Genomic DNA, 27,964 nt, shown 5'->3' with positions numbered 1-27,964 from the left:
AGAATGCTAGTAATGTCTCCTTAAGCTAAGTTTGTACTTCAACTCAATAGGCATAAACTGTCATTTGGCCTTTTATGCTCGAGAACAGTAATCTGGTTAGGACTTTGGATTGTTTTCATAGGGAAATATCTGTTTAATTATTATCTGATTTACTTGATGATAGTATGCTTGTTAGCATATTCACGTTTAGTATGTACTACAATACCCTTTGCTTGTCATTATATCTAGTCAATTCATATATGACCTTTTCCGTGGATTGCCTTAGGTAGCTCAAGTATGACAACTCCTGAGGCAGCTACGGCTTCCTTGGGACCTCGTTATGCACCCGATGATCCAAATTTACCCCAACCTTGGAAGGGCTTAGTTGATGGTAGTACTGGGTTATTGTACTTCTGGAATCCAGAAACTAATGTTACTCAGTACGAGAAGCCATCAGCTTTACCTCCTCCACTGCCGCCTGGTCCACCTCCGGAAGCTTCTGCACCTAAGTTGGCTCCTATACCAGGAGCTAGCACTGTGCAACAATATGATAGTCAAGGCCAACAGAACCAACAGGCGTTTGCTCAACAAGGCCAAATGACACACATGTCACAACATCCACAAGTAACACAACAGGTACCACATGGATCACAAGGTGTTTCAACAGGGCAGCAACAAGGATCACCAGCTGGTCCTGCCATGCAACAGGTATGCTTTATGCCACAACTTCGGTCTCAAATGATCCACCAACCTGGTCATCAGATGCCATTGCAAATGGGACAAACTCCCAATCAGCCAGGGCCGCATGTTTCTCAACCAGCAGTACAACAAATAATGCCACAACAACTAGGCTCCCAAGCACAAGCATTCCCAAGTGTACAAATGGGACAACCACATGGTTATCAATTTTCTCATCAGCAGGCACAGCATGTTGCGTATCCACAAAATTTGCCTCCACAGGGACAGCAAATTCCACAGCAGCAAAATCAGCACGTTCCGCAGAATCAACAGTTTTCTCATCAACAAGAGCATAAAGTGGGATTTCAGCAAAGGGAAGATGTTGATTTCCCCCAAGGTAAACAAGTTGGGTTTTCGCCACAACAAGTTCAGCAAACTGGTGCGTCATCTGCTCAGAATCCGCAAGTGGGGACTGGTTCTGTTATCAGACCTCAGATGTCTGCTCAGCCTGCTCAAGCTTTGCAGTTTGGCGGTTCTTCTGTAAATGTCCAACAACCATCATCTTTGGGTCAATGGCAGCAAAATACAAATGATTCAGGTCAGAGGCCGCCTGGTCCACGCTTTCCCGGTCAGATGGGCTCAAGTATGTCACATGGTCATGAGCTGGATACACCCCCAGTTGGATCAAAGGGTTATGAGGAAAACACAGTCGGAAGAGGAGGAAATGACTATTATTACAACAGTAACATGGATAGTCGAATTAGGCCTCCACCTCAGCAACCCAAGCTTGCAGCTATACCTGTAGCAAGAAATCAGCATGTATGTTACTTCCATATCATTTGTTGCTGTTTCTATTAGATGCAACTTTCCAGGTCCATTTATATCATCACTTTCTACGCACAATACATTTTGTCTGTGTTAATAACTTTATATGACATGTTGCCAGAACCAGTCAACTCCATTGTGAAGCATATTTGCTTCATACTTATTTTGAAATAGGGAAGTTTTACTTCATACTTATTTTGAAATAGGGAAGTTTTGTGCTAAATATGATATATATTACTAGGCAGTTTTAAGATATTTTACAGTTAATATTTTTCCAATTGAGAATGTTTTGGGATGGCATTTGCATTGCTTGTAAAATTTCCTAACCACTGCGACGCTAAATATAGACATTTGTTGTTGCAATTGTTAATTAGGAAATGAGAATGGGTGATCCTCCGCTTCAAAATCCAGTACCAACTCTTCCTAGTGGGTTCAATAGCATGGGTGGTCCTCCGATGCAAAATATCTATGGTCAAGCAGCTGGTGGCCCTCCTTTTTCAAATCCTAACCTCATGCGGCCACCTGGAGCACTCACAGGACCTCCAGGATCCATTCATCCATCATCTGTTGAGGTTTACCTGCAGAAGCATGAAGTAACTGCAACAGTATGTATCCCATCATCATCATCTGTGCTTTGATCCAATTTTCCCTTCAACTAAAGGAATGGTACCTGTTCATGTTTATCAGTCAGTGTGGCTTGTTTTGAGCTCTTGCATATTTCATGTTCTCTCTGCAATGTTCTAAATTAGCACCTTTGAGCAACATTATCATTTGAAATCCAATTACTTGTCTTATAGCTTTTTTGATCGATCAGTGGTTGCCATATAGTTATGGAGTAGAACTAGCATTATGTTAGGTAATGGTGTATTTAGAATATAAAATAAATCAACGAAGCATTATGTGTATCCCCCCCCCCCCCCCCCCCCCCAAAATATGATGCCCTCAGGATTGAACTCAACTATCTGAGAAGAGAGAAGGGGATTTGAGGGTTTGAGGGGGGCTCATTATGCTATATATATATATATATATTTTTTTTTGTAATGCATGCTTTAGTTGATAGCTTTGGGAATATTTCTAGCAATTTATGTGATGGCTGTGACATTGTGTTTGTCGAAGCACAACTAAAAGTGTTGCACCGAGGGCCATCTGACTAGTAGGATAACTTTTCGTCGTGATGGCATTATTGCTGCCTTAGCTCATCTTATCTCCTAAGTTTATTTTTAAAAAGCAGTTAGAGAATGCTGTTAACTGTTAACTGATTCCTTTTTTGGCATCAAGCAAGTGGATATGTTTCATTAAAATTTTTTATCCTCGTCTTTCTGATTTTTCTTCTTTCTTGTTTGGCTATGACTTGTGATCTATACTCTTCTAGGAGAACAATTAGATGCCAGTGTAACATTTTTATATTGTTCTGGCATGGTATCTTCATATCCTATAATATGTATAAGTAGTTTATGGATGAGCATGACCGACTGGAAGTTGGAACTTTCTTGAACTTCTCAGTAGCAAGTTTGAAGTTAAGTGTGCAGAAATATTACTAAGAATATACAGATGCGTGCCCATCCAAGTCTATACTTGCTTTACTTACAACACAAATGTAAAATGTTAGTTTCAAAGAGGCTTGTCTTTGTCAATTAGACTTTTGTTTTGTGTGAATTGCACTTAAATTTGAGTTCTAGAACAATTTAAAACATTATCAAAAAAATGTGGTTGTCTCCACTGACACAAAACAAAACTGATAACATTAAAGCAAGAAGAGGCAGCAGCAGCCATGACAAACGATTCTGAAACCGAGGGCCATCTGACTAGTAGGATAACTTTTCGTCGTGATGGCATTATTGCTGCCTTAGCTCATCTTATCTCCTAAGTTTATTTTTAAAAAGTAGTGTTGAGAATGCTGTTAATTTTACTGATTTTATTTTTTTTTGGCATCAAGCAAGTGGATATGTTTCATTAAATTTTTTATCTCGTTTTTCTGATTTTTCTTCTTTCTTGTTTGGCTATGACTTGTGATCTATACTCTTCTAGGAGAACAATTAGATGCCAGTGTAACATTTTTATATTGTTCTGGCATGGTTTCTTTATATCCTATAATATGTGTAAGTAGTTGATAGATGAGCATGACCGACTGGAAGTTGGAACTTTCTTGAACTTCTCTCAGTAGCAAGTTTGAAGTTAAGTGTGCAAAATATTACTAAGAATATACAGAATTTGTGCCCATCCAAGTCAATACTTGCTTTACTTACAACACAAACGCAAAATGTTAGTGTCAAAGAGGCTTGTCTTTGTCAATTAGACTTTTGTTTTGTGTGAATTGTACTTAAATTTGAGTTCTAGAACAATTTAAAACATTCTCAAAAAACTGTGGTTGCCTCCACTGACACAAAACAAAACTGATAACATTGAAGCAAGAAGAGGCAGCAGCAGCCATGACAAACGATTCTGAAACTTTTTGAAGTAACTGAAGAGCGAGTTAGATAACCATGCTATTTTTATCTATTGCTTGGATTGTTTTAAATCATTGAATATGCCATGTTATTTTGAATCTTGTCATGTCTTTTCTTCTTCTGCTTGAACCTCTTACTCAATCTTTTCACAAGTTGTTCTGAATAGCTAGACTAATGGTGTTTAGGGGTTCAAATTCCTTTATCTTTGTGGTCATGTTAGCTTGTTCATCATCTTTTTTGGGGGTATGCTAGCAGATGGCTGGTGTAGCTGCAATTGAAGTTCTAGTGTGTAGTACAAGTCATAATTTTTTGGGGCCTTGTGTTGACTATTATGCTTCTAGTGTTCTGAGTTCTAGTTGAGGTTTATCATAGAATTCTTTGCATTTGATGTTATTTTCTTGTTGTCAGTCATTGGTATAAGCTTTGTGGTTTATATAGTCTGGAGTACACTTGTCGGTGTTTCATTTGCTATCGAGGGGGTTTCATTGGTTATTCTGACGTTTGTTGGTTTAATTAATTGTCTAGGGTGGTGATATCCCTGCTCCATTCATGACATTTGAAGATACTGGCTTCCCGCCAGAAATACTAAGAGAGGTAAGTGTTCTTCTCAAATTTGATCACTTGTTGGTTATTTGAAGGATTTTAGGATCTGCTTCGTCTCATTTCCATTTTTTATTTTAAGAACATGCCACAAGCTTATCGATTGTCGCTTGTCGCAGGTGCGATATCTGCTCCGCAGGAGGAGCACATGTCGTACGCTGTAATGCTATCCTCATAATTTGGCAACAACTGTTCTGAGTTTTTGAGGCTGCAAAATGGAAATTGGAGCCTCTGTTGCATAGCTCATGAAGGGTGGTTGGCCCTTAAGACAAATTCCACTAGATGACTGGGGTTTCTAGCTTATTGCTCCGGGTCTTCTGTTTTAGTTGCTCCCTTTTGTTGCTTCGAGTTGCTTCAGTAAGCAACTGCATCCCATGTGTTTCTTTAGGATTCCTCCATTTTTCTATCTTTCCCTTTTCTTCTTTAAAGATTAAATTAGTTTTCATGCTACTTGCTTTAGTATTGTGCTTGGAATTCTTAAGTATGTGTAGATGTGTTCACCATTACTCCTCTCTATTCATTAGGGGTCATGTATTGCAGATTCAGTTTGCGGGATTCACTTCACCCACTCCCATCCAGGCACAAACATGGCCCATAGCGTTGCAAAATAGGGATATAGTGGCCATTGCCAAGACAGGTTCTGGCAAAACATTGGGCTATCTAATTCCTGCATTTGTCCACCTTAAACGACGGCGCAACAATCCTCAAAATGGCCCGACAGTGGTGGTTTTATCTCCAACACGAGAGCTTGCCACACAAATACAAGATGAAGCGCTGAAGTTTGGTCGATCTGCAAGGGTTTCTTGCACGGTGAGTTGATGTATGAACAGTTTCTCATTTGAACTCTGTTGATTCTTGAAGAAGATATCGATCAACTCTTTCATTTCAGTGCTTGTATGGAGGTGCACCCAAAGTTCACCAGTTGAAAGAACTAGAGCGCGGAACAGATATTGTTGTTGCAACTCCTGGTCGGCTTAATGACATCCTTGAAATGAAAAGAATTGACTTTAGACAGGTTTCTCTTCTCGTGCTAGATGAGGCTGATCGAATGCTTGACATGGGTTTTGAACCTCAGATCCGCAAGATTGTAAATGAGATACCCCCACAAAGACAAACACTTATGTACACAGCAACTTGGCCCAAAGAAGTGCGAAAAATAGCCGGTGATCTTCTTCGAAATCCTGTCCAGGTTAATATTGGTAACGTTGATCAGCTTGCAGCAAACAAGTCTATCACACAGGTAATTTGAAGCAGTTTATTTCCACACTGATGTGCAATGCCTGGATATCCATGTTAAGCAACCAGCTAATATATTATCATGACATTTCCCTTATGTATTTCTCTGCAGCAATGTTTCCCAGCAATTAGTTACTGATTTTAGGCTGCCATGGTCTACTTAAAAAGTGATATTTTTTTGGTTTGAAACGTGTCCTTCAATTATTGATCTTCCGATTTTGTAAAATCTGAATATGATATATGATAAACGGGCAATGACACTGTATTCTCATTATTACTTAATTGTATTACCCTCTTTCTTTATTGTTTGAGTTTTGTTTCTTAGTTTTTGGTAACATGATATGGCGATTGCATCCCAGATGGTTATCAAATTTGAAACATTGACACATGACACTAATGCAGATAGCCAAACATGATTTATCCATCTAACTTTTTGTTTCTTCATGCTTTATGTGGAAACTAAGTTTAAATATTTTGGTAGTCCAAACAAGTGAGTACTGTTGAGGGTTTTAGCTCCTGCATCAATCTTGAGTGAAACTAATTAGCAATGGAAGTGTTGCTTGCTTAAACAAAGATCCCTCTGTTGTGAAACTAGCATCCTCCTATTTTAAATACTGAAGTGGTTATTCCAAATGTGAAATACTTGTGCAGTACATTGAAGTAGTCCCGCAAATGGAGAAGCAGAGACGGTTGGAGCAGATTCTTAGATCCCAAGAAAGGGGTTCTAAAGCTATTATATTCTGTTCCACAAAGAAGTTGTGCGACCAACTTGCACGCAGTATTGGTCGAAACTTTGGAGCTGCAGCTATTCATGGAGACAAGTCCCAGGGTGAGAGGGACTGGGTTCTCAATCAATTTCGCGCTGGTAAGACCCCAATTTTAGTAGCAACAGATGTAGCTGCTAGAGGACTGGACATACCTGATATAAGGTGAGGACCTCATTTTCATTTGATATCTGAGTGTGTTGGATGCTTTCTTCGGAAATTTTAAAAAAAAACTATCAATGTGTACTGCTAAATAATATTCCCTTGTTTTTTTATTTGAAATAGTAGTAGACCATTTATATCATATTAAGTTCTCACTATGCTGCAGAGTGGTGATCAACTATGATTTTCCGACTGGGATTGAGGATTATGTTCACCGAATTGGAAGAACTGGTAGGGCTGGTGCAACTGGTGTTTCATACACCTTTTTATCTGATCAGGACTGGAAATATGCTCCTGATCTTGTTAAAGTTCTGGAAGGCGCAAATCAGCAAGTGCCTCCGGATGTTAGGGAGATGGCTTTACGTGCTGGTGGCAGGGATAGAGGTGGCATGAACCGTTCTGATCTTGTCGATGGTGATGGTGTCCGCACACGTTGGGATTCTGGTGGCCGCGGTGGGATGAGAGATGGTGCATTTGGTGGCCGTGGCGGAATGAGGGATGGTGGGTTTGGTGGCCGTGGTATGAGGGATGGTGGGTTTGGTGGTCCTGGTGGGATGAGAGATGGTGGGTTTGGTGGCCCTGGTGGGATGAGAGATGGCGGGTTTGGTGGCCGTGGTGGAAGGGAGAGCAACTTTGGTGGCCGTGGTGGAAGGGATGGTCACTTTGGTGGCCGTGTTGGGATGAGGGACAACAATTTTGGTGGCCGTGGTGGCAGGGGTGGTGCTCAAAGTGTTTGGGACAGGAATGATCGGTATGACAGTTCAGATGTGCGAGGACGTGGGAGAGGTCGCGGGCGTGGACGTTTTGACAATAGAAGAGACATGCCAAGTCGGAGTCGAGGAAGAAGTTACAGCCCTAGTCCGGAGAGAGTTCGAACATGGGGTAGTAGAAGCAGAAGCAGGAGTCGCAGCAGAAGCAGGAGTTATAGTAGGAGTTACAGCCGAAGCCGGAGCCGCAGCTACAGCCCTAGGCGCAGTCGTAGCCGCAGCCGTAGTCGTAGTCGTGATAGATATCAAAGGAGGCCTCGCCAAAGTAAGTTTGATCAGATGGATCCAGATCCAGGAATGTCAAGCATTCAGGTTGCTCCTCCATCTGTGATGCCTCCGTTGCCTATAGGTGCACCAGTTGATGGATTTTCTGGAGCTACGTCAGTGGAATCGAAACCAAATATGGAGGTAGCCCCAGAATCTGGTATGTCACCTATGTCTCCAGGAACTCGAGGAAATGGCTTGCCAGGATCTGAGGTCATAGAGTAGAACCCTTGAATTGGAAGCTCCACTCATGCTATCAATGCATTTCTACAACCTTATGGGAGGGAGGTGCTGCGTAGTAAGCATGCATATATCTGTTCTTGAGAGACGACAGTAGATAGAGTGTCGAGTTTGATGTTTTGCTGCAGCCATATGCATGTGCAAGGGACCTAAATGCGCCTGGTATATGCTATTTTTCAGGGAGGAGGAATGCTGATGGTGGACAGAGACATTGATTCTCTATCAAACCTTCGGCTCACTCACTTCTCTAGACTATTTTCAGTGAGGACTTGCCATCATTAGTTTTCTTTGGGGAGGGGATGGGGGTAGAATCATGTCTGGTTTAGATGATCATATCTTTAATTGTTGTCAAAATTGCTTATACCTAAATATCAACTCAATGGAGTTATCATTTTAAAAACTGGAGACAATTGGGAAATTGTAGCTGTTGTTTCACATTTTCATTTTTCAATCTCTCTTGCTTGGTCAGGGAAACATAGACTAGTTTTAAGGACGGATTTTGGGTTTGTTATTCCCTAATCATTAAGGTTACAAGTGCATGAGAACCTGTGCATGTCGTTCGATAAATTGAAGTTTATTTCTTGATCAAGTGGGTTAGCCTTGGGCATACTTGAGGGGTTACGTGCATTTCTTTGTTGGATTGGCATTTTAATGCAAGACTTGTAGATTTTGTAATAGTAGTTTGGCCAATGCGGGTAATTGATTTAAACTATCTAAATAAATTTCTATTTCTGGATTTGGGTGAGACTTCTTTCTAAGGGCGAAATGGCTTTCTAGTCCTTTACAAACTTGTTTCTTACAATCTGGTGATAAAATTCTCTCTTCTCTCTCCTCTCTCCTAAACATGCATACATAACCTAGCCTATGAACCCAATCATCTGTGGTATTGTGGCTGGCCACTTCAAATTTCCCACCTGTCTTCTAATGACATCTATAATCCTAATGTCTTGAACCCTAGTTTGCTTAAAGAGATTTTTTGCAGATTTTCTTTGTTCAACCAGATAAACAATCTCATGAAAGTCTTCATGAAGAAATTACTATAGTCCACAGAACAAATGGATAGAGGAAGAAGTCGATAGAATGAATCATCTTGAAGATCTACATTTTGTTGTGATAGGCGAATTTATGAATGAATGGAGTCATACTTTTGGTGATGCTGTTCTGATTTGATGAAAATAGAGCAAAATCTACGATAGTCCCACAGCCATTGCCGGGCTCTTTGCCGGAGACAGTGACTGAGAACACTCTTAGCCAAATTCAATTCCCTCCATTACCCTCTCAAAAAACCCCCCAAACTCCTAGTAAACCCCTGGAACAGACTTTTTTGAATTTTAAGGGCACTAAATCTCTTAATAGTATGAAAGTCCATGGCAAAGAAGCTATTGTCCCCATTCCTACAAAGACAATAGATTATATTGAAGGAGTGCCAGTAACTCAACGGACGGAACGAAAAGTTGATCGCATGAATGCCCTAGCAGATTTGCAGTATGCTGTAGTATGAAATTTTTTAATTCTGTAGAGATGGAAGTGATTAGGGATTCAGATAAGCAAATTACACTAAAATTAATTCTGGAGGACAACCAGTCCATCGTTATAACTTTAGTGTATGTTAAATGCAATGATATTGATAGGATTGATTTGTGGAATGACATGTATTTGACTGCCTCTAACATGTCACCTCCTTGATTGGTACGAGGGGATTTTAATGTTATTTTATCTCAAGTGGAGAAGATTTGAGGACTACCAGTAAGACCTGACGATTGTGAAGAATTTTCCCATTGTATAAACTCTTTTGAATTATTTGAATTGGGATTCATTTTACATTGTGGAATGGGAGAATTGATGATGAATTGTATTTTTGAAAGGTTGGATAGGGTGTTGAAAAACCAATTGTTACTGGACGGTTTAGGCAATCTGGAGGTTGAACAGTTATCCAGAACATGGTCGGACCGTGCCCCTCTCCTCATTAGTATAGGGGTTAGAATGCATATATTGGAAAACCTTTTAAGTTTTTAACGTTTTGGGCTGAATATGAGGAGGAGTTCAAAAGCATAGTTCGCGAAAATTGGAGTCCGGAGTTAAAAGAGTCAATTTTTTCTTCCAAAATGCATAGAGGGCCATTGATTCTTTTAAAATACCAAAACGGATAATTCGCTGATGGGGCAGCGAAATACTTACTTAAATTTAACACTGTTAACCGCTGTGTAAAAAATATTAGTTTTCTTAAAATCCCAACAGCGATTTCATTAGATTTTTTTTTTGATTTCCTCGCTGCTGGGGTCAGCAATTTCATCAAATTTTTTTTAAAAAACAACATACATCGATTTCCATTTAACATCCCACCTTCAAGCAACCACTAAAGAGTAACAATCACAGATGAAGGAAAAAAAGACACTTACCTAGCAAGAGAAAACTAGTAAAGATGAAAGCTTGAGATTCTGCAACTCTCTTTTAACACAGAAAGAAGAAAGAGGGTTTTTGGCTAAATGGGGATTTTTTTTTTTTTTGGAAATCGCTACCCAGGAGTGATTTTAAATTTTTTTAAAAAAGTATTTCTTTCGGAAATCACTACCCGGAAAGCAATTTTAATAAAAAAATTGTTTTTAATGAAATCGTTGCCCATGCAGCGATTTCAAGAAAGCAATTTTTTTACATGGTGTTAACGATGTTTAAATTGAGCAAGGATATCGCTGATCCAGTAGCAATTTATCCGTCTTGGTATTTTAAAAAAAACAGTTGCTCTTTATGCATTTTGGAAGAAAAAAGTGACCCTTTTGGCTACGGACTGGATTGCTGATTTTGAGGGACACCCCTTTCTGATGTTCAAATAGAAGATAAAAAAATGTCAAAAAGGCTGTCTAAGTGAAGCAGTGATACCTATGGAAATATTTCAAACAATTTATTTCAAGGGAAGAGTTAGTCGAAATCAAGGAGCAATTATTCAAGGAGGATCCTAGTTCAGACAATAGAATGATTCTTCACCATGCACAGACATAAGTGAAGAAATATTTACATTATGAGGAGGAATTTTGGAAAGGAAAAGCAGAAATCAAGTGGAAGGGGATAGAAACACAAGATTTTTTCATAATCTAGTGAATAGTAGAAGGAAAGGCTACAGGTGAAAAAGATCCACGATACACATGGAAATTTAATAGAGGGAGACTCAGCAATTGCAGAAGAGGGCATCAAGTTCTATAGAAATCAATTTCAGCAAGAAAAGGAGGGCTCTGATTTTAATATTCTAAATCATATTCCTGAAATGGTATCTGAAGAGGATAATGCAAAGTTGTGCTCTATTCCACTAGTCTTGGAAGAACTGAGAAAAACAACCTTAGCTTGGCTTTAGATGGGTCAAGTGCAAGTGGACCTGATGGTCTATCCGGAGTTTTTTTCAATCTTGTTGGGAATTAGTGGTTGGTATATATGTTCATAAGGTAGTAGAGGCAATTTTTTGGTGGTGATACTCTCTCCCCAAATGTTTTACTCATACTAACTTGGTCCTAATTCCTAAAAAAGAGGTGGTTCAGAATTTGAGACCAATCAGTTTGAGTAATTTCATTAACAAGGTAATCTCAAGGGTGATGCATGGAAGACTTGATCCTTTACTGTTGCGACTTATCTCCTCAAATCAGTCTTGTTTTGTGAAAGACAGATGTATAATTGAGAATGTGCTACTTACTCGAGAGATAGTTATAGACATCAGGAAGAGGGGAAAACCAACTAATGCGGTAATAAAGTTAGATATGACAAGGGCTTATGATAGAGTCTCTTAGCATTTTCTTACTAGGGTTCTGAGGAAAATGGGGTTTCAAGATGTTCTCATTGATTTGATTTGGCTTCTATCTTGCTCAATGGTCAGTGTCATGTTTTTTTTTTTTAACTCTACTAGTAGTGTGAAGCAGGGTGATCCTCTTTCACCAACCTTATTTGTTCTTTCAGATGAAGTGCTTTCTAGGGCTCTAAATTCTCTGCATGACAATGGGTTGTATAAATGATCATATGGCCATTGCCAAGGTGGAGTGTTAGATATGCAGATGATACTACCATTTTCACATCTGCATATAAGGACTCTATCAGTTTGATTATGGAAACTCTTAAAGAATATGAAACAATTGATTAATAGAGATAAAAGTGCATTTTATATGTTCAAAAATGTGGCAGTCAGGTTGATGCAGGATGTTGAACAAATGACGGGTTTTGTAAACGGAGTGTTAATACCTGAGCTGTCCAATTTTTCACTCAAGGAAAAAGAAAGAGTACTATATATAATGATTTGATTAAAAAGGTGAAGGAGAATCTATAGACTTGGAAGGGGAAGTTTCTCTCATATGGAGGAAAGACAGTGTTGATCAATGGTGTTCTACAAAGCAATGCCAATTTATCTATATCAGCTCTAGCCCCCACCAAATATACCATTTCAGAATTACACAAGATTTTATTGGAGTAACAAGGAGGAGGGCAAGAGTAGTCATTGGTCCTCTTGGAAGAATGTTTGATATCCCAAATCAAAAGGGGGTGTAGGGTTTAGATCCTTATTAGATGTGTCTAAAGCCCTTTTTGCAAAATTTGGTGGAAGTTTAGGACAACTTGATCCCTTTGAGCAAACTACACGTGGAATAAGTATTGTAAAAGATATATCCCAACATAGTCCAATGGAAAGGGGGTCACAATCATGGAAGTTAGAGATGAAATTAAGAGAAGTATATTTGGTGGGAACCTCACTCTGGCTCAGCAAATCTGTGATCTGAGAACTGGACAGGGCTTGGTCCTTTGTATTATATTCTGCCAAGTCATTATAATTATGATGAAAGACCGGATGATCTTAGTTGTTTCATGGAAGATGGAATATAGCAACATGATGTAGTATAACATCACCTACCTCAAGATCTTGTTAATTTTGTAATTAGTGTGTGTAAGGTACAACCAACAAATCAAAATGTGTGTAAGGCTCCATATTTTTTATACATTACATAGTGAATCTCATTTGTCTTCTTTTTCAAATGAAAGTAATGAACAAGAAAGAGAAAGAATTTATACAATTCATGTCAAACATAATAAATTATATTAAATAAATATAAATATGTTTATATAGTAAATTTATTAACTTTTTTTTTCTCATTTATTGTATTTGTGTAATTATCTTTTCTTGCCAATGTTTCAGATTAGAAAATGAGAAACAATTCATTAGTGAACCTTATTTTGGTACATATAGATTATCAATAAGAATTATACATAATTAATTATGAGCAATTGAGAGTACCTTTGCATATATATTAGTTTTCTTCGTTTCTATACTTTTTCATATTTATTTTTCTGAAAATGTATGTGTTGTTCAAGAATTTAGTCAAATATACAAAATATAAGAAGTTTCTTTCAATATTTCCTCCAAATAGAATGAAGGGAATGATATTTCTATGTTGATAAAACAAAATTCAATAAGTGATAAAGGTAAGGGGGTTCACGATTTTTTTTAAAAAAAAAAATCAAAGGTAACCTTGATATATTTTTATTTGATTTTTCTTTGTTTTACATGTTAACAAAACTGAAATAATTTGATTTGGTTTTGATTTTATATTTTAAAAATCAAAATACTTTTTTTAAGCAATAAATAGCAAAAAGTTGATAATTACAATCTCTCACACACTTATATAGATAATTTCTCATAATTAGTTTAATTAGTTATGTATAAAAAATAAATCTTATCAATGATATTTATGTACCAAAATAAGGTTCATTAACGAATAATTTCTTATTTTTTGATTTAAAACTTCAACAAAAGATGATAATTAATAATTGCACAAATAAAATGAGTGAGTAAAAAAGAACAAAAATAAGTTCATGAATTTATATTTTGATTAAGTAATTTTTTTTATATATTTGTATAAACATAAGTTTATTAAAATAATTTATTATGTTTGATTAATCCACATAAATGATATAAATATGTTTTTCCCTCTTATTCATTACTTTATTTGGAAAAGAAGATAAGTATGATCACTATTTTATGTGTCAAAAAATACAGTGGAGCCTCACACATTTTTTTTTATTAATTGTGCCTTTCCCCATGATAAAATTTTTGAGTTTGCTCCACAATCATCTCCACGTCTTCCCCAATCCCGACCCCACATTTACCATCCCTATTTTAAATGCTTTGTGTGTACACGGTTTTGGTCTTTCAAGTCAATTTTTAGACAACGACAAATATCTCTCACTGTAATGTCTTTTAAATTTTATTTTTATAATAACAAGTTGTTTAGGAATGTGTGAACTAATTAATGAACAATTAAGATCTTCTTCACCTGCCAACTGAACAACCATTACTAGACAGACATACCAAAGTAAGTAACAAATCCCAACTTTAGTTTATACTCGCTCCTTATTATATTAGTTGATAATTATTTATCTCATATAGCCATATTAGTTGATCATTTTATTCAATCAAGAAAAAAATATTAATTAATTTTTTTCTATATTAATCTTGTAATTAATTTCTTTTTAAGTATTCACATTTATTTGTAAAAAAATTCAAGAAGTTTTTTAAAAGATAAATTAGTAAAATTATCTTCTTATTTATGATTTATTAAGCATCATGGAAGATGAAAAGTGATCAATTTATATGAAACAAAGAGGAAGTATACAACTTCATTTTACACTACTAGTCTCATCCTAAAAATAATCATTTGATTTGTATGTTAACTTCTGAAATTAAAATACATTTTAAAATAATATGTTTTTTCATAGTAAAATACTGAGAATATGATTAAAATGATCCTTAATATATGGTTAATGCTTTATTTTGATCAATATATTTCACTTTATTGAAATAGTTCTTAATAAAGTGTTCATTTTGGTCCTTAATATATTTTATATGATTGAAATGGTCTTTAAAATATAACAAAATGTGTTTATTTAAGTTTTTTTTTTACTCTAAACCTAATAGGTTTATAAAAAATATAAAGTATTAAATTTAATTGTAGACCGCACATGACTAACAAAATTCATCTTTATTATCTTCTTTGTTAGCTTCAAAGAAAATCTCCATGAAACCTACACAACTATGTCTATTTTCTCTCGCTTAAAATAGAAACGGGGATTAGGTGAGTTGCATGAACCAAACATCAAATTGGAGTGTTTTTTAAGGACTTGAAGTAAGTAAATAAGAATTTAATTTTTAGTGTAATTTTATCGTCATATTTTTCAGCTTACCCATCCATGCTTATTTGTATAAATAAAAAAGATTTATATCTACCAAGAGTTTCCCATCTACCATATCAAAACTCAAACGCCTGTTTGCTCAGATTTACACAAAACTTTACATCCAAATATAAAGTTTTAAATAAAACATTTGAAAACTGAATACCGAAAGTCTATTCAAAAGTGTCTATCTATGAAGCCTTCACTATATAAAGATAGCTATCGGGACAAGACCCACGATATTGCAAAATGCTAGTACTAATAAATCCTAAAACTAGAGTCCTCTAAAAGCAAAAAAGGTCTCATCAAAAGCTGATGAGCGAATGATGTGATCAACGGAACGCCTATTGATGATTCTAAGTACCTGAATCTGTTGTATGTAATAGGGCTGAATAAAATAAATAACTAAACTGAATAAATAAATTGTAAAGAACTTAAAGTAACCTGGCTGAAAGTGAAGTCTGAACATGAAGTAAAATCATTTAAGCTTTACAATAGAAGATGCAATAATAACAAATAATGAAGAAATATATATAAATATACTTTACTTTACATGAGTTTCTCTAACCGACATCCATCACCATGAACCTCGTGATGATACAACATTTTACACACGTTGCTAAGAAGCATATAAAATATAATTGTATGCTCATATAAAATACTCCCTAGGTTGAGTTAATTACTCAAAAGCCCTCTTTAAGAGGTCACTGAGTTGTACTAAATCTCTTTGAAAACTCTTTATGCTCTTTCTGAAAAAATAGTACTCTCTTGCTCAATGTAAAAACAATAACCTCTTTAAGGGGTAATTGAACTTTATTTTATTTTATTGAAAATGCTTGTGAACTCTTTATCTATACTTTTCTTGAAAGAATACTTTCTTTCTAAATATAAAATTAATACATCTGGAACCACTAAGATTCCCCTTAAAACTCTTCTCAAAATAATACTTTAAAATATACTTGGACTCACTTTAAAATTCCAAAATCAATGTAAGGAAAAAAGGTACTTTTTCAAAGACTTTTAGAAAAATCTCCATAAGTAGGGTTCATATGAATATATAAGCATGAACAACAACTCAAGAATCTCAAATCTCAATACATAAAATATCAAAATCTCATAAAATAGTACTCAGGAGGCAGAATAAGGAACTCAATTCATATCTATAATTTCATGGAAACTGTGGGTAAAACACTGGATTGAACTCTTATTGACTGAATTTAGATGTAGGATGTGAGGACGAACTTAGTCCAACACTATGAATAGCCTTACATACCTTAAAAGCTCCATGAATTTTGAAGAAGAATCCCAACTTAAAGAAGAACAATCAAGAATATCTTTCTTGAGATTCTTGAATTAGTTTCTTGAAAACACTATGGCCAAGAATTAAGACGTCTATTAATGATTAATAATTGTATAAACAAATTTGAGTTGGAAAGATTGAAATCTTTGGAGAAGGACTTACCTTGAAGAAGAATCCTGAAAAAGATCTTGCTTGGAAGTCGTCTGCTTTATTTTTTCTTAGAGTTTTGCATTGGGGTTTGAGAGAGAGAGGAGAAGAAGGAATTAAGAGATAGAAATCTAATTGTTTAGGGCTTTTAAGAGTTCAAAAATCCGTTTAAAGTTTTTCTAGGGGAAAAAGACAAAAAATGACCCTTTTAAATATTTTTATGTTGGCCAAAACATCACTTCACTACATCAGGTTAGTAAAATGGTCATAATTGTTCACACCAAACTAAGATTGTTGAAAATTTAGTGGGGTTGGAAAGAAGAATAAACTACCTTTAATTTGATAGGTTATGAGTCATCTAAGTATTCATATTCTAACAAATATGGTCATTTGAAGTTGACCACAAGAAAAATCTTATATCGAAATTCAATCGATAAGGAAGCTTTCAACTCAAATTAATGCTAGAGGATTCTTATGGTCTTAATTCATTTCCAAATCTCTTACCAGACTAAAGAATTTACCTTAAAACCTACGCACAATTAAAAACCACTCGATACGACCTTACATGCATATGAAAAATGACTCGGGTCTTAGCTTAAAAATTTTTGAGGTGCTACAAGATCAATAAGTCATTTCTTGAATGTTATATATCATAATTCTTGGCCTTCAAGCGATGACCATTCTCACTTACAAATGAACTAGAGTTGTCGAAAATGATATTTTTGACTTTTTTTGCAACTCTAGTATCACTTTTTCAACTTCAACATCTTGAATTATTATTGGCATGATTGGTTTGCAAAGGCCTAAGATTTCTTCCACATCTATCACAACCCCTTCTCCTTGACACTCAGATTCCAATTCACTATTCTTGACCATTTGAAGAGGAACATCACATGTTTCAATCTTTGTTTTTCCATTGGTATTCAAATTCGCAATTGCAAGATTAAGTTCGATAGTTCATGGCACCGATTTAGATGCATGTTAATCCCTCATTTGGAGTATTTCCTTTTGTAGCCTCACACCTTTTTCAAGTTGTTGGGTCAAGCTCACAAGCCAAGTTTGACTCGCAATAAGCAGTCTGCAACATACTTCTTCACTTTGGGAGGCGTCATACAACTAAGGCCAACATGAGGTCCTCCCTAATAAGGAGATGGGTCATCAACATTGGGGTTGCAAATATCAAATTTGGTTTCATCAAAAGAAGCCATAAAATAAACATAAAACTAACACACAACGGGAAAACATAAATAACTATTCACAATTTGAATAGAAACAAGTGAACCATAAATTCTAAATCAATTCCATACACCAAACTGTTCCCCGACAAAGGTTCCATTTTTATAAGGCTCAACTACACTCCCAAACTAGAAATATAAGTGGTCTTATGAAAAATAATATCCAATGTATGAGGTCGGCGTCGAACCCCACACAGAACAATGTATAGGCGATTGAAGAAATAAAAAATTACAAGCTACTAATTTGAATTTGGACAATTAATACAAGTATTTTTTTTGGGGGGGGGGAGGGGGTTTCAGTGACGAAATGAACACAATTAAAGATAACTAGATAGAGGATAGGATGAACATTGACCTTGTCAAGCAAGGATACTAAGGAGATTTTGGAATGAAAAGTCAATCAACATCTATACGATCCATTGCACATTAATTTCGTACTTTCTAAATTAATCATGGGTCAAATCAAATTTTCCTTGAAATCTCAATTACCTACATATATCTTTCCATCGTAGGAAAATATTTCTCAACTTATAACTCTTTCAAACCTATCTAGGTATGATCTAAGACAATTTAATTTTAGGCAATATAAGGATTTCACCATTTCTAGCTCAAATCCATCATATGAGAGATTACACCTCAAATTAGCACCAATTAATCTTTCTCAATCCCAATTGAATTTTTCAAGCTAAATAAAGGTAAATGGGCAAGTTCTTTAGTTGGCCAATTGATGAGTCCACGATTTGAATTCATTTAGGGCTTTATTTTAATAGATTTAGTGCCCTCGAATGCATATTTTGTCTCAATAACTGATGTAAATCCTTGATTTCAGGTATTTGGACTTAGGGACAAAAGCCTGGACACTATTGAGCAAAAAGGAACAAGGCAACTGAAAGAACGAAGAAAAGAAGGCCTGAGGATCGCCTAAACCATTGGGCGAGTCGTCGAATGACCTTGGTCTCGCCTAATATTCCAGTGTGTCAAGCCCTGAAGGAGAAAATCAAGTCGGCGATAGAAATGAGCAGTCGGTGAGTCGCCGAACAATTTCGCGATGCAGTGCCTTATCGCCCAAAGTTACAGGACCTCAAGGATGCTGAAGGCAAAAGCAAAAAGGTGAGACAAATGACCAAAGGGTGGATCGCCGAGTGGATCGGCGATCCCAACTAACTGCGCTGACTGAACCTTCGCAACACACTTTTTGACAACTATAAATACTTGTTTAAATTTTTAGCTTAGTATCAGATTTTGTAGGGAATCATATTATTACTCAGTTTTTGAAGTTTAGAACGTAGAACTGAGTTTGAGAGACATTTTTCTTTAGCTTTGAAGATTTGAAGATTTTTATTTCTAAGAAATTGGAAGTGGGTATTGAAGATTCTTTATCTTAGACGTTTGTAAAGACAATATTAATCGTACCCAGTTGATGGAAACATATTTTGGTATCGATTTCTATCTTTTTACTATGTCTAGCTAAAACCCCAATTCTTGAGGTGTGATTATGGGTTGAATTAACTACTGGGTATTGCTAATTGATAGTTTATTTGCTGTTTAAAAGTGATTTCATTCAGTAATCGTGGTTGAATTTAATGGGTTGTAGTTGCAAATACAATCTTAACTTCGTGTTTTTGGCTTGCTCGAGAGAGAGGTTTTAAAACCAAAATTGTTGAATCGATGGTCTGTGGGTATTGGGTTGTCATGGGTTCAGCTCGAGATAGTGAATCCTAAACCCTTTTCCACATATTCAACTCGAGAGAGTGAATGGACTAAAGTGAAGGTTATGCTTCATTGCGGCTTATTGGTGTTCGAGAGAAACCAATTCGATTCGGGGTAAATTGTTCGAGAGAAAGTTTACCCCCACTAAAGTCTAGCTTATTCACTGATTTGCAGTTGTTTACTATTAATTGCAACTACCCGGTTGTTTACCTTGCCCCATAATCCTATCACATCTCAAGAATCCCGTCTCCATATTCGTATTTTCATATTATTTGTTGTCTTAGTTGATAATTGATTACAAAACCCCCTTTGATATTTGATACTTGTGTCACTCCAAACTTGAATTATGTTTTTCTTCGTAAATGGTTTTAGCTATAATTGACTTGAGCATATTTATGTTTTTCTATTGATTCTTGAGTATGAACCACTCCCTTGGGACTCGACCCCAACTCCCTAGTTGGGTTATATTACTACTCACGATCTTTGGCACTTGAGCTGGAAGTAGTGTCCTGATACATGAAATCAAAATGCAGCCGCTGCAAGGGAGTGGTGTTACTTAAGAATTTTTAGTTAAGTTGGACTTTTTTCTTGTTAGTTATAGAGATACTTACCTAATTTTAGTTTTGTTTTACTTGTTTGTGTGTTAAAATGGAAGTATGAGTGTGAACGACAGCAATGGTAGCCAAGTAGGCCATCCAGATGACATCAGAAACCTCAACGATGTCAATGAGCCTCATGCTAATGACCCCCATCTCATGGGAGGTATTGGTGCCATTTGCTTGCCTCCGGACGAAGGAAATGCGGTGTTCCACATCACGAGTACTATGTTGCAACTCTTGCAACTAAAAGGGCTTTTCAGTGGTTTGGCTCATGAGGATCCCCATGAGCACATTAGAAACTTCGTGGATGTAACCTCTTAACAACTAATAGAAGTGTTTCTCTATTTAACCTCTTCTATTTTTCTTTCCACAACCAATGAGAGAGAAATGCCTTTTTACTAAAGTATAAGAAAACTTTTCAAGTTCCTCTCTGTTCATCTTCCCTCCATTTCCCATTAACTCTTGTTATATACCCAACATGAATTTGTAGTGAATTATTTATTTGACTTGTATTCGATTTATTTAGCAACAAACAACTCTCTCTAAATAATAAAATTTGTAAGCTAATTTATTTAAATAAATTTCCTAGTACAAATATAAAATATAAAATCAAATAAATAAATAAAATGATTAAAAGGATTTGAGGGATATTTTTGTCTTTACATAGACTAATCTCATGGCATTAAATCCTATGCATTACTAATACCATCAAATGAAATATATTAGTTATACATCCTATAATACCATATAAGGTGTATAACTAATTCATAAATTAGTTATACATAGGTTCAAAATTCCTACCAAACATAGTACTAAATAATATCATACCTAATACATATATTATTTCTCTTAATACTCCCTACAAAACGACTCTTATGAGTCTTAATGGATGTCTCGAGTCCAAGTTAAACATTGGTGAAGGGTAAACAATGTTGTTGTTGGTGACGTGGGACATGGAGAATGAAGACAAAAGAGTAAAGCAACACGGTAAGAGACCAGCTTGTCATGTTCTGTCAATCCCTTTTCTTTTCTCTCTCATGCAAAATAAAAGCAGCCTTGAGAGTCTTGACCAGACACTAGTGTACCCTACACTGCATTTTGGTGCTTTGTATATTCTACCCTTTAGTTATCATCAGATCTTTTGATGAGTATCCATTTCCACAAAGGTAAATATATATACTACTACTTTCTTGGATGCTTTCTCCATTTTAGGATCTTCAATATAATAGTGTGTAATGTATTGTTGTCAGATTTACTCAAGTAGTCAATTGAACTGGTGAAGACTGTTGGATTGAAGAAGAGAATCAGTTGTTTGTAAAATGGAAGATAATTTTGTGCCATTTCGTGGAATTAAAAATGACCTCAAAGGGAGATTAATGTGCTTTAAACAAGATTGGACTAGTGGTCTCACCGCAGGCTTCAGGTACAACTCTTTCTTTTTTATGCCATTACCTAGATAGTAAGTTGTGGAGTGTTAAGTCATCCTTAACCAGAGGTATTACCCCTCAATGTGTGGTATATTACATGAACAGTTAGTTCATTAACCATGTTTGATTCGTGTAGGATTTTAGCTCCCACTACCTATATATTTTTTGCTTCAGCAATTCCAGTAATATCATTTGGTGAGCAGTTGGAAAGAAGTACTGGTATGTTTTCTTCTTGTATTTCTTGTAACTTTTGTAGAGAAATAAGTATATATTGAGTTGATTTGACAAGTTTAGAGTTGCAGATGGATTGATAACTGCAGTTCAGACTCTTGCTTCAACTGCATTATGTGGGATTATGCACTCTATAATTGGAGGCCAACCTCTGTTAATTCTTGGAGTTGCAGAACCAACTGTGCTTATGTACACATTCATGTACAACTTTGCAAAAGATAGACCAGAACTGGGACCAAAGCTCTTTTTAGCTTGGACAGCATGGTATATACCATTTCTTTTTTCAACTATCCACCAAATACCATATTTCATTACCTTTCTTCATTGTTAATTTCCATCATCAGGGTGTGTGTTTGGACTGCAATCTTGCTTTTCCTTCTGGCTGTCCTAGGAGCTTGTTCCATTATCAATAGGTTTACACGTATTGCTGGGGAACTGTTTGGCCTTCTAATTGCAATGCTTTTCATGCAGCAAGCAATCAAAGTAAGAAAAACATATATAGTTAGTTAGTTCATTTGTAAGGTTGCTGAAAAACCATACTTAGTTAGTTAGTTCATTTGTAAGGTTGCTGAAAAACCATACTTAGTTGCACAAGGTTTAGATAATACAGTATGATGGAATTTAGTTAGTGATTTGACTTGTCATGGATTGTAGGGACTGGTATATGAATTTCGTGTACCAGAGAGAGAAAACCCAAATCTCCCTGAGTTCCAACCTTCATGGAGGTTTGCAAATGGCATGTTTGCATTGGTTTTGTCGTTTGGTCTTCTACTCACAGCTCTAAGGAGTCGAAAGGCAAGATCTTGGCGATATGGCTCTGGTGAGTTCTTTTGTAAAACTAACTTCAATAGCTTTCATTTAAATAGGACAAGATTGAAATGTTCATTTAGTTCTAGACATGATGTTGAACTATTTGTCCCTCTTCCAGGCTGTCTTCGGGGTTTCATAGCAGATTACGGAGTGCCACTCATGGTTTTAATCTGGACAGCTGTCTCTTACATTCCTGGTAAAAATGTTCCAACCGGGATTCCAAGACGACTTTTCAGTCCAAATCCATGGTCACCTGGTGCCTATGAGAATTGGACAGTGATAAAGGCATGCCTACCATTTTAAATTGTTCTGTATCTAGCAAACTTATCTTCCATCTCTTGACACTTTATTTACTCTTCAAATTTGTAGGATATGCTAGACGTCCCAGTACTTCACATAATTGGTGCTTTTATTCCAGCAACAATGGTAGCGGTCCTGTATTATTTTGATCACAGCGTGGCATCTCAACTTGCTCAGCAAAAAGAGTTTAACCTTAGAAAGCCATCTTCCTACCATTATGATCTGCTGTTACTGGGATTTATGGTGTGCAGTTAGATTCTCCCTACCATCAATTGGCCTTTTACTTCATTAAATGTCAACAACTTATATGATCTAATGCTGTTGTTATGGCAGGTTATCATTTGTGGTCTTCTAGGAATCCCCCCGGCAAATGGAGTCATTCCACAATCTCCAATGCATACAAAGAGTTTGGCCACACTGAAGCATCAGGTATGCCCATTTGACAAGAGCAAGTTGTGTGTCAAAATCATCAGGTGTTTGAACATATATGAGGGAAAGAGGACCAGCTATCCTTTGACTTACCTTCTTTGTTATGCAGTTGCTTCGTAATCGACTAGTTGCAAAAGCACGGAAATGTATGACTGAGAATGGTAATTTGGCTGAAGTGTATGAAAGTATGCAAGAAGCCTATCAACAGATGCAGAGTCCATTGATTCACCAAGAACCATCATCTCGGGTATGATGTAGTCCATTTCACATCTTTCATTCAACACAACTGTTTTCCTTTCCTGGATCTTGCAAATTGTAGGACTATCCAGTAATATCTAATTCATGGACAGGGGTTAAAAGAGTTGAAAGAGTCTACGATTCAATTGGCTTCAAGGATAGGCAACAGGGATGAACCTGTTGATGAGACGATCTTTGATGTTGAGAAGGAGATAGATGACTTGTTGCCCGTTGAAGTAAAGGAGCAAAGGTTGAGCAACTTGCTTCAGTCCGCCATGGTGGGAGGATGTGTGGCCGCCATGCCTCTTCTCAAAATGATTCCGACATCAGTCCTTTGGGGATACTTTGGTTTCATGGCCATTGAAAGCTTACCAGGAAATCAGTTCTGGGAACGGATCCTATTGCTATTCACAGCTCCAAGCCGAAGATACAAGTAACTCCCTCTATCATCCTTCTAGACTTGCTTTCCGGCTGTGCTTCACTTTGTATTCGACAGTAAAAGAAAATGCACGCATTATTATTGTGATCTCATGAACATTTTGTTTTCTTTTGACAGAGTAATTGAAGAGTGTCATGCTGTGTTCATTGAAACTGTACCTTACAAGACAGTAGCGTTCTTCACCATTTTCCAGAGCATCTATTTACTAATCTGTTTTGGGATAACATGGGTTCCCATTGCTGGCGTTCTCTTCCCACTAATGATCATGCTTTTAGTTCCAGTCAGACAGTACCTACTACCTAGGTTCTTCAAAGGAGCACATCTTCAGGAATTAGATGCTGCTGAGTATGAAGAAGCACCACCGTTATCATCATGCAGCATGACTAGAGTAAGCTTCACCCATTTTCCATCCGCATTTATGTATCTATCAACAGAAGTTAAAGAAAAAGGGTATAAATCATTTATGTAACTCTTCGTGTGACAAGTTTTGATGCCATAAAATGTCTCTATGAAGTGATTAGTACTAAGTCGGTATCTTCATAACCTTTTAGCAGGAAAATGAAGGTTCATTTGGAGATGATGGGGAGATTATGGATGGCATGATGACAAGAAGTCGAGGTGAGATTCGACGTATGTGCAGTTCAAAGGTTACAAGCTGCAATGCGACACCAACAAGAGATTCTGTTAGCATCCAAAGCCCAAGGCTTTCTAACAAGGTATATAGTCCTCGCGTTAGTGAAATAAAAGGGGAAAGTCCTTCTCTTGGTCGAGGAGGATCCTTCGGTTCCAGAACTGGGGAAGCAAGACGATCAAATCTGTCAAAAACTCATAGTTTCAATTAAAACTAGCACCAAGTACTCTACAATATCCACATTCACAAACAACCAAATATTGTTTCATAGACGCAGTTAGTTTAGGCCATTATTCTTGTACAATTTTTTCATCTTCTGATTTATCAAAGGAATGAAGCATTATTAACATACGCGCATTTTAGGTGGCTCTTTTGCGTATGCTTATAGAGAATATGAAGCATGTAGTAGTACTATTGAGTATAAGAAATTATTTGTGTGCCAGACAATGATAACTTTGCCTGAGAATCTTCACCATTTCTGAAAGTTGTCACTATATGATTTTCAGTTTCAGAACATTTAACTACTTTGCAAAGAAAAAACTATTCATCATTAAAATACTTTATAAATTTAGACACAACATCTGTATCACTAAGGTATGGAAAAGTAATCTCCAAGGTTTAGTACTGATCGAAAACTTTTAGTACATCCTAAACCAAGATTGAGACTGGTATCTTGGAATTCCTTGTAGCAGTTTGCTAACAGGCAAATTCAACAATTCTGGCTGAATTTCCGGCCAGTCATCTTTTCAGATTCATGCAACATGTGATTTATTAGCCCATTCGCAGCACTGCTACACCAAAGAAAGGCAATCATCAGAAAAACTATTTTTTTAAGAGATGACAATGAGAATGGATTTATTTTTCAGAAAGTACGTATAATTTTTTTAAAGAAATGTATCAAGTAGGTAGAATCAGGATGCAGTGAAGTATATCAAGTTTAGAAGGAACAGTAGGTCAAAGAACTTTATGTTGTCCTACAAGTAACTTTCAACTGCAAGAGGAGGAGTATCAAACAACCATATTGGATGAGATAGAAATTTGTTGAAGAATCATTCAATCAGTAGGTGGTTCATGATGTGAATATCCAAGTTAAAATCATTAGAAAATTCACACCAGTTTGGAAGACATGTGCTTTATTGAAAAACAAGAAAAATAAAATAAAGAAGAAGACATAATGAACTTACTCATCCTTTAATTTCTGAATTTTATCCGGATCAGTCTCATGCATTTGCTTTTTGAACTGCTCTCACCATACCAACAAGAAGCTCTGTGTTATGTTGCTGCAAATCAAGGACAGGCAAAACTATATAAGTACTGAAAATGGAGTTTATTTTTATATTTTCGTTATTGGAACAACTCTCAGTTCAAACAAGTCAAATATTATTTGAAAAGAAAAAGGAAGCACAACTCTGGATTTGGCTTAACCATCAGAGCTATGGAATCACAGTAGGTAAGCAAAATGACAGTTCCGTGCCATAGACGAAAAAGTCTAGCTCTTGTGCAAGTGCTTCAATTGATTCTACGATTTTTTACGTAATAGCTTTTCCTCATGCCCGATGTCCGAGTTAAAAGTCCAGCATCTAATGTTAGGTGAAGCAGCTCTTTAACAGGTAGAAATATCGACCTTACGAAAATCGACTTTACGAAAATAAAAACAAAATAAGGGAAACCCATCCCTGCAGATAAACGTGAAGCCTAAAGAGAGGTGAGTTAAGCCTAGGCTTTAGTCACAATCCACATCCAAGTATTCCACCTTATCTTTCTTCTTTGAGAAAAGTGAGGAATTACAAACAAAGTAAACATGAAGGGATATCAGATATGGTAGATTCTCCAAGAACTAGGTACCATATTCCAAACAGGCATGCCATCAAATATGAAGGTAACCGCTCATCCTTGGACCCTCTAGAACTGGATTTGACTAACAGAAGAAAAGGGGAAAGCTTAAAGTCATTTCTTATTGTTGTACAGATTTCGCATACCAATGGATCCATGTCTTACGTATGCCAACGGCATAGAGCCACACCCTCAACAACAGAAAATGTACTTGGTGTTATTAGTATAACAACATTTGTTTTGTATTCAAATTTCAAAATACAAAGTAAACAAAGGAGTAATTTTGGCACTTTCAATACAAGAATCTGGCACTGGCTCCAATTTCACACTTGCACCACATTTGATGTCTGCAATTAATTACAACGGCAGAACTGCCTTTCTTTTCCTCACTTCACCTCCTCTTCCCAGACTGTAAAATCACAAGCCAACATAATCATGACCACTCTTTCTGACCCCAAAAGGTAGGTTTTAGGTTATGGGCATCAACCTTTTTCATTTTTGGCTTCTCTTGCTAAAACACGTCATCTCTCCTATGAGGAATGAAGAAAAATATGTTCCTTACTTCCGCTCTTGAAAACTACAGTTTGAAGTAAATGTCAAATCCGAGAACATGATTCCACAAGTGAAATTCAGATTTTCACCTAAAAAATTTCATTTGGAGATAAAAGTCATCCTTGTTCTTCAGAGGAAGTACATCTTCAGACCTATAGGGTTCACTCGATGGTGTGAGGAAGGGCAATATGTCATGGAGTTAACTAATTACATGTGATAGAAGTAAAGAAATTAATACCATAAGCAGAATCTTAGATCACATAAACAGATTGCGCAACTTAATCATGCATTTGAATTTTAAGGACCACATTTAGACAACAACTAATATAATTTCAGAGCAACAAAAAGAAGAAAACATACCTTACTGCCAATGTATTTTGCTCGTCGGAGACACTCCCGATAAAGCTAAGGGACAAAGCAAAAGAAAGAAAGATACTTAAATGACTTTGCAAACAATTGTAGAGGCTGCATATATTCAAATAGCTAACAGTTAAACGATACCAACTCCGATAGCATTATTGGCTAGTTCCCGAGGCAATGCTGTTTGGAGAGATGGCATTATGCAACTCGGTTTAATTGGTTCCTATGAAAAAAAACAGAGATATAAGCCCTGTTGGTTTTCAAGATTGATTTCAATATAACGAATTCAAAATGCACATAATTGAAATCCAGAAAATTAAAATGTAATACCCAATCTGCAACACCTTACAATTTACTTTTTCAGGGGCGTGGGGAGGAGTTGTGCAACAATTAGAGAAAAAGATGAGTTTCAGCTCAAAAAAACCATAAAGCCATTTGATCAAACACCTTGAGTGCACTATTTGAAAAACCCAAACAAAGGGTCCTTTCAACAGTACTAATCAATCAATCAATCAATCAATCAATCAATCAATCAATCACACATAAATCCTGTATATCACAATTCTAC

General features: G+C 36.4%; 2 protein-coding genes and 1 pseudogene across 2 annotated transcripts; 2 read left to right on the top strand and 1 right to left on the bottom strand.

Annotated features, from left to right (window-relative positions):
- The first annotated feature begins 244 nt into the window (after positions 1-244).
- Positions 245-8,550, top strand: LOC125809026 (DEAD-box ATP-dependent RNA helicase 46-like). Its single transcript, XM_049488699.1, has 7 exons — positions 245-1,476; positions 1,857-2,087; positions 4,455-4,523; positions 5,070-5,339; positions 5,419-5,769; positions 6,417-6,694; positions 6,858-8,550. The coding sequence occupies exons 1-7, from the start codon at positions 277-279 to the stop codon at positions 7,945-7,947; spliced, it is 3,489 nt and encodes a 1,162-aa protein (XP_049344656.1). The 5' UTR covers positions 245-276; the 3' UTR covers positions 7,948-8,550.
- A 12,672-nt stretch (positions 8,551-21,222) lies between these two features.
- Positions 21,223-25,098, top strand: LOC125809029 (boron transporter 1-like). Its single transcript, XM_049488702.1, has 13 exons — positions 21,223-21,313; positions 21,398-21,570; positions 21,711-21,793; positions 21,877-22,069; positions 22,150-22,288; positions 22,460-22,625; positions 22,734-22,900; positions 22,985-23,158; positions 23,249-23,344; positions 23,454-23,591; positions 23,695-24,014; positions 24,138-24,408; positions 24,575-25,098. Exons 2-13 carry the CDS (start codon positions 21,467-21,469, stop codon positions 24,860-24,862), a joined length of 2,139 nt encoding a protein of 712 aa, XP_049344659.1. The 5' UTR covers positions 21,223-21,313; positions 21,398-21,466; the 3' UTR covers positions 24,863-25,098.
- Positions 25,099-25,269: 171 nt separating this feature from the next.
- On the bottom strand, positions 25,270-27,606 carry LOC125809046 (uncharacterized; annotated as a pseudogene).
- Positions 27,607-27,964: the final 358 nt, after the last annotated feature.

The sequence above is a fragment of the Solanum verrucosum genome, unplaced genomic scaffold, assembly GCF_900185275.1.
Source record: "Solanum verrucosum unplaced genomic scaffold, falcon-dt-bn FXZP01000296.1, whole genome shotgun sequence".
In the NCBI taxonomy this organism is placed as follows: domain Eukaryota; kingdom Viridiplantae; phylum Streptophyta; class Magnoliopsida; order Solanales; family Solanaceae; genus Solanum; species Solanum verrucosum.
Note: the sequence above shows the minus strand (reverse complement) of the source record. Positions and strands in the feature narration are given on the sequence as shown.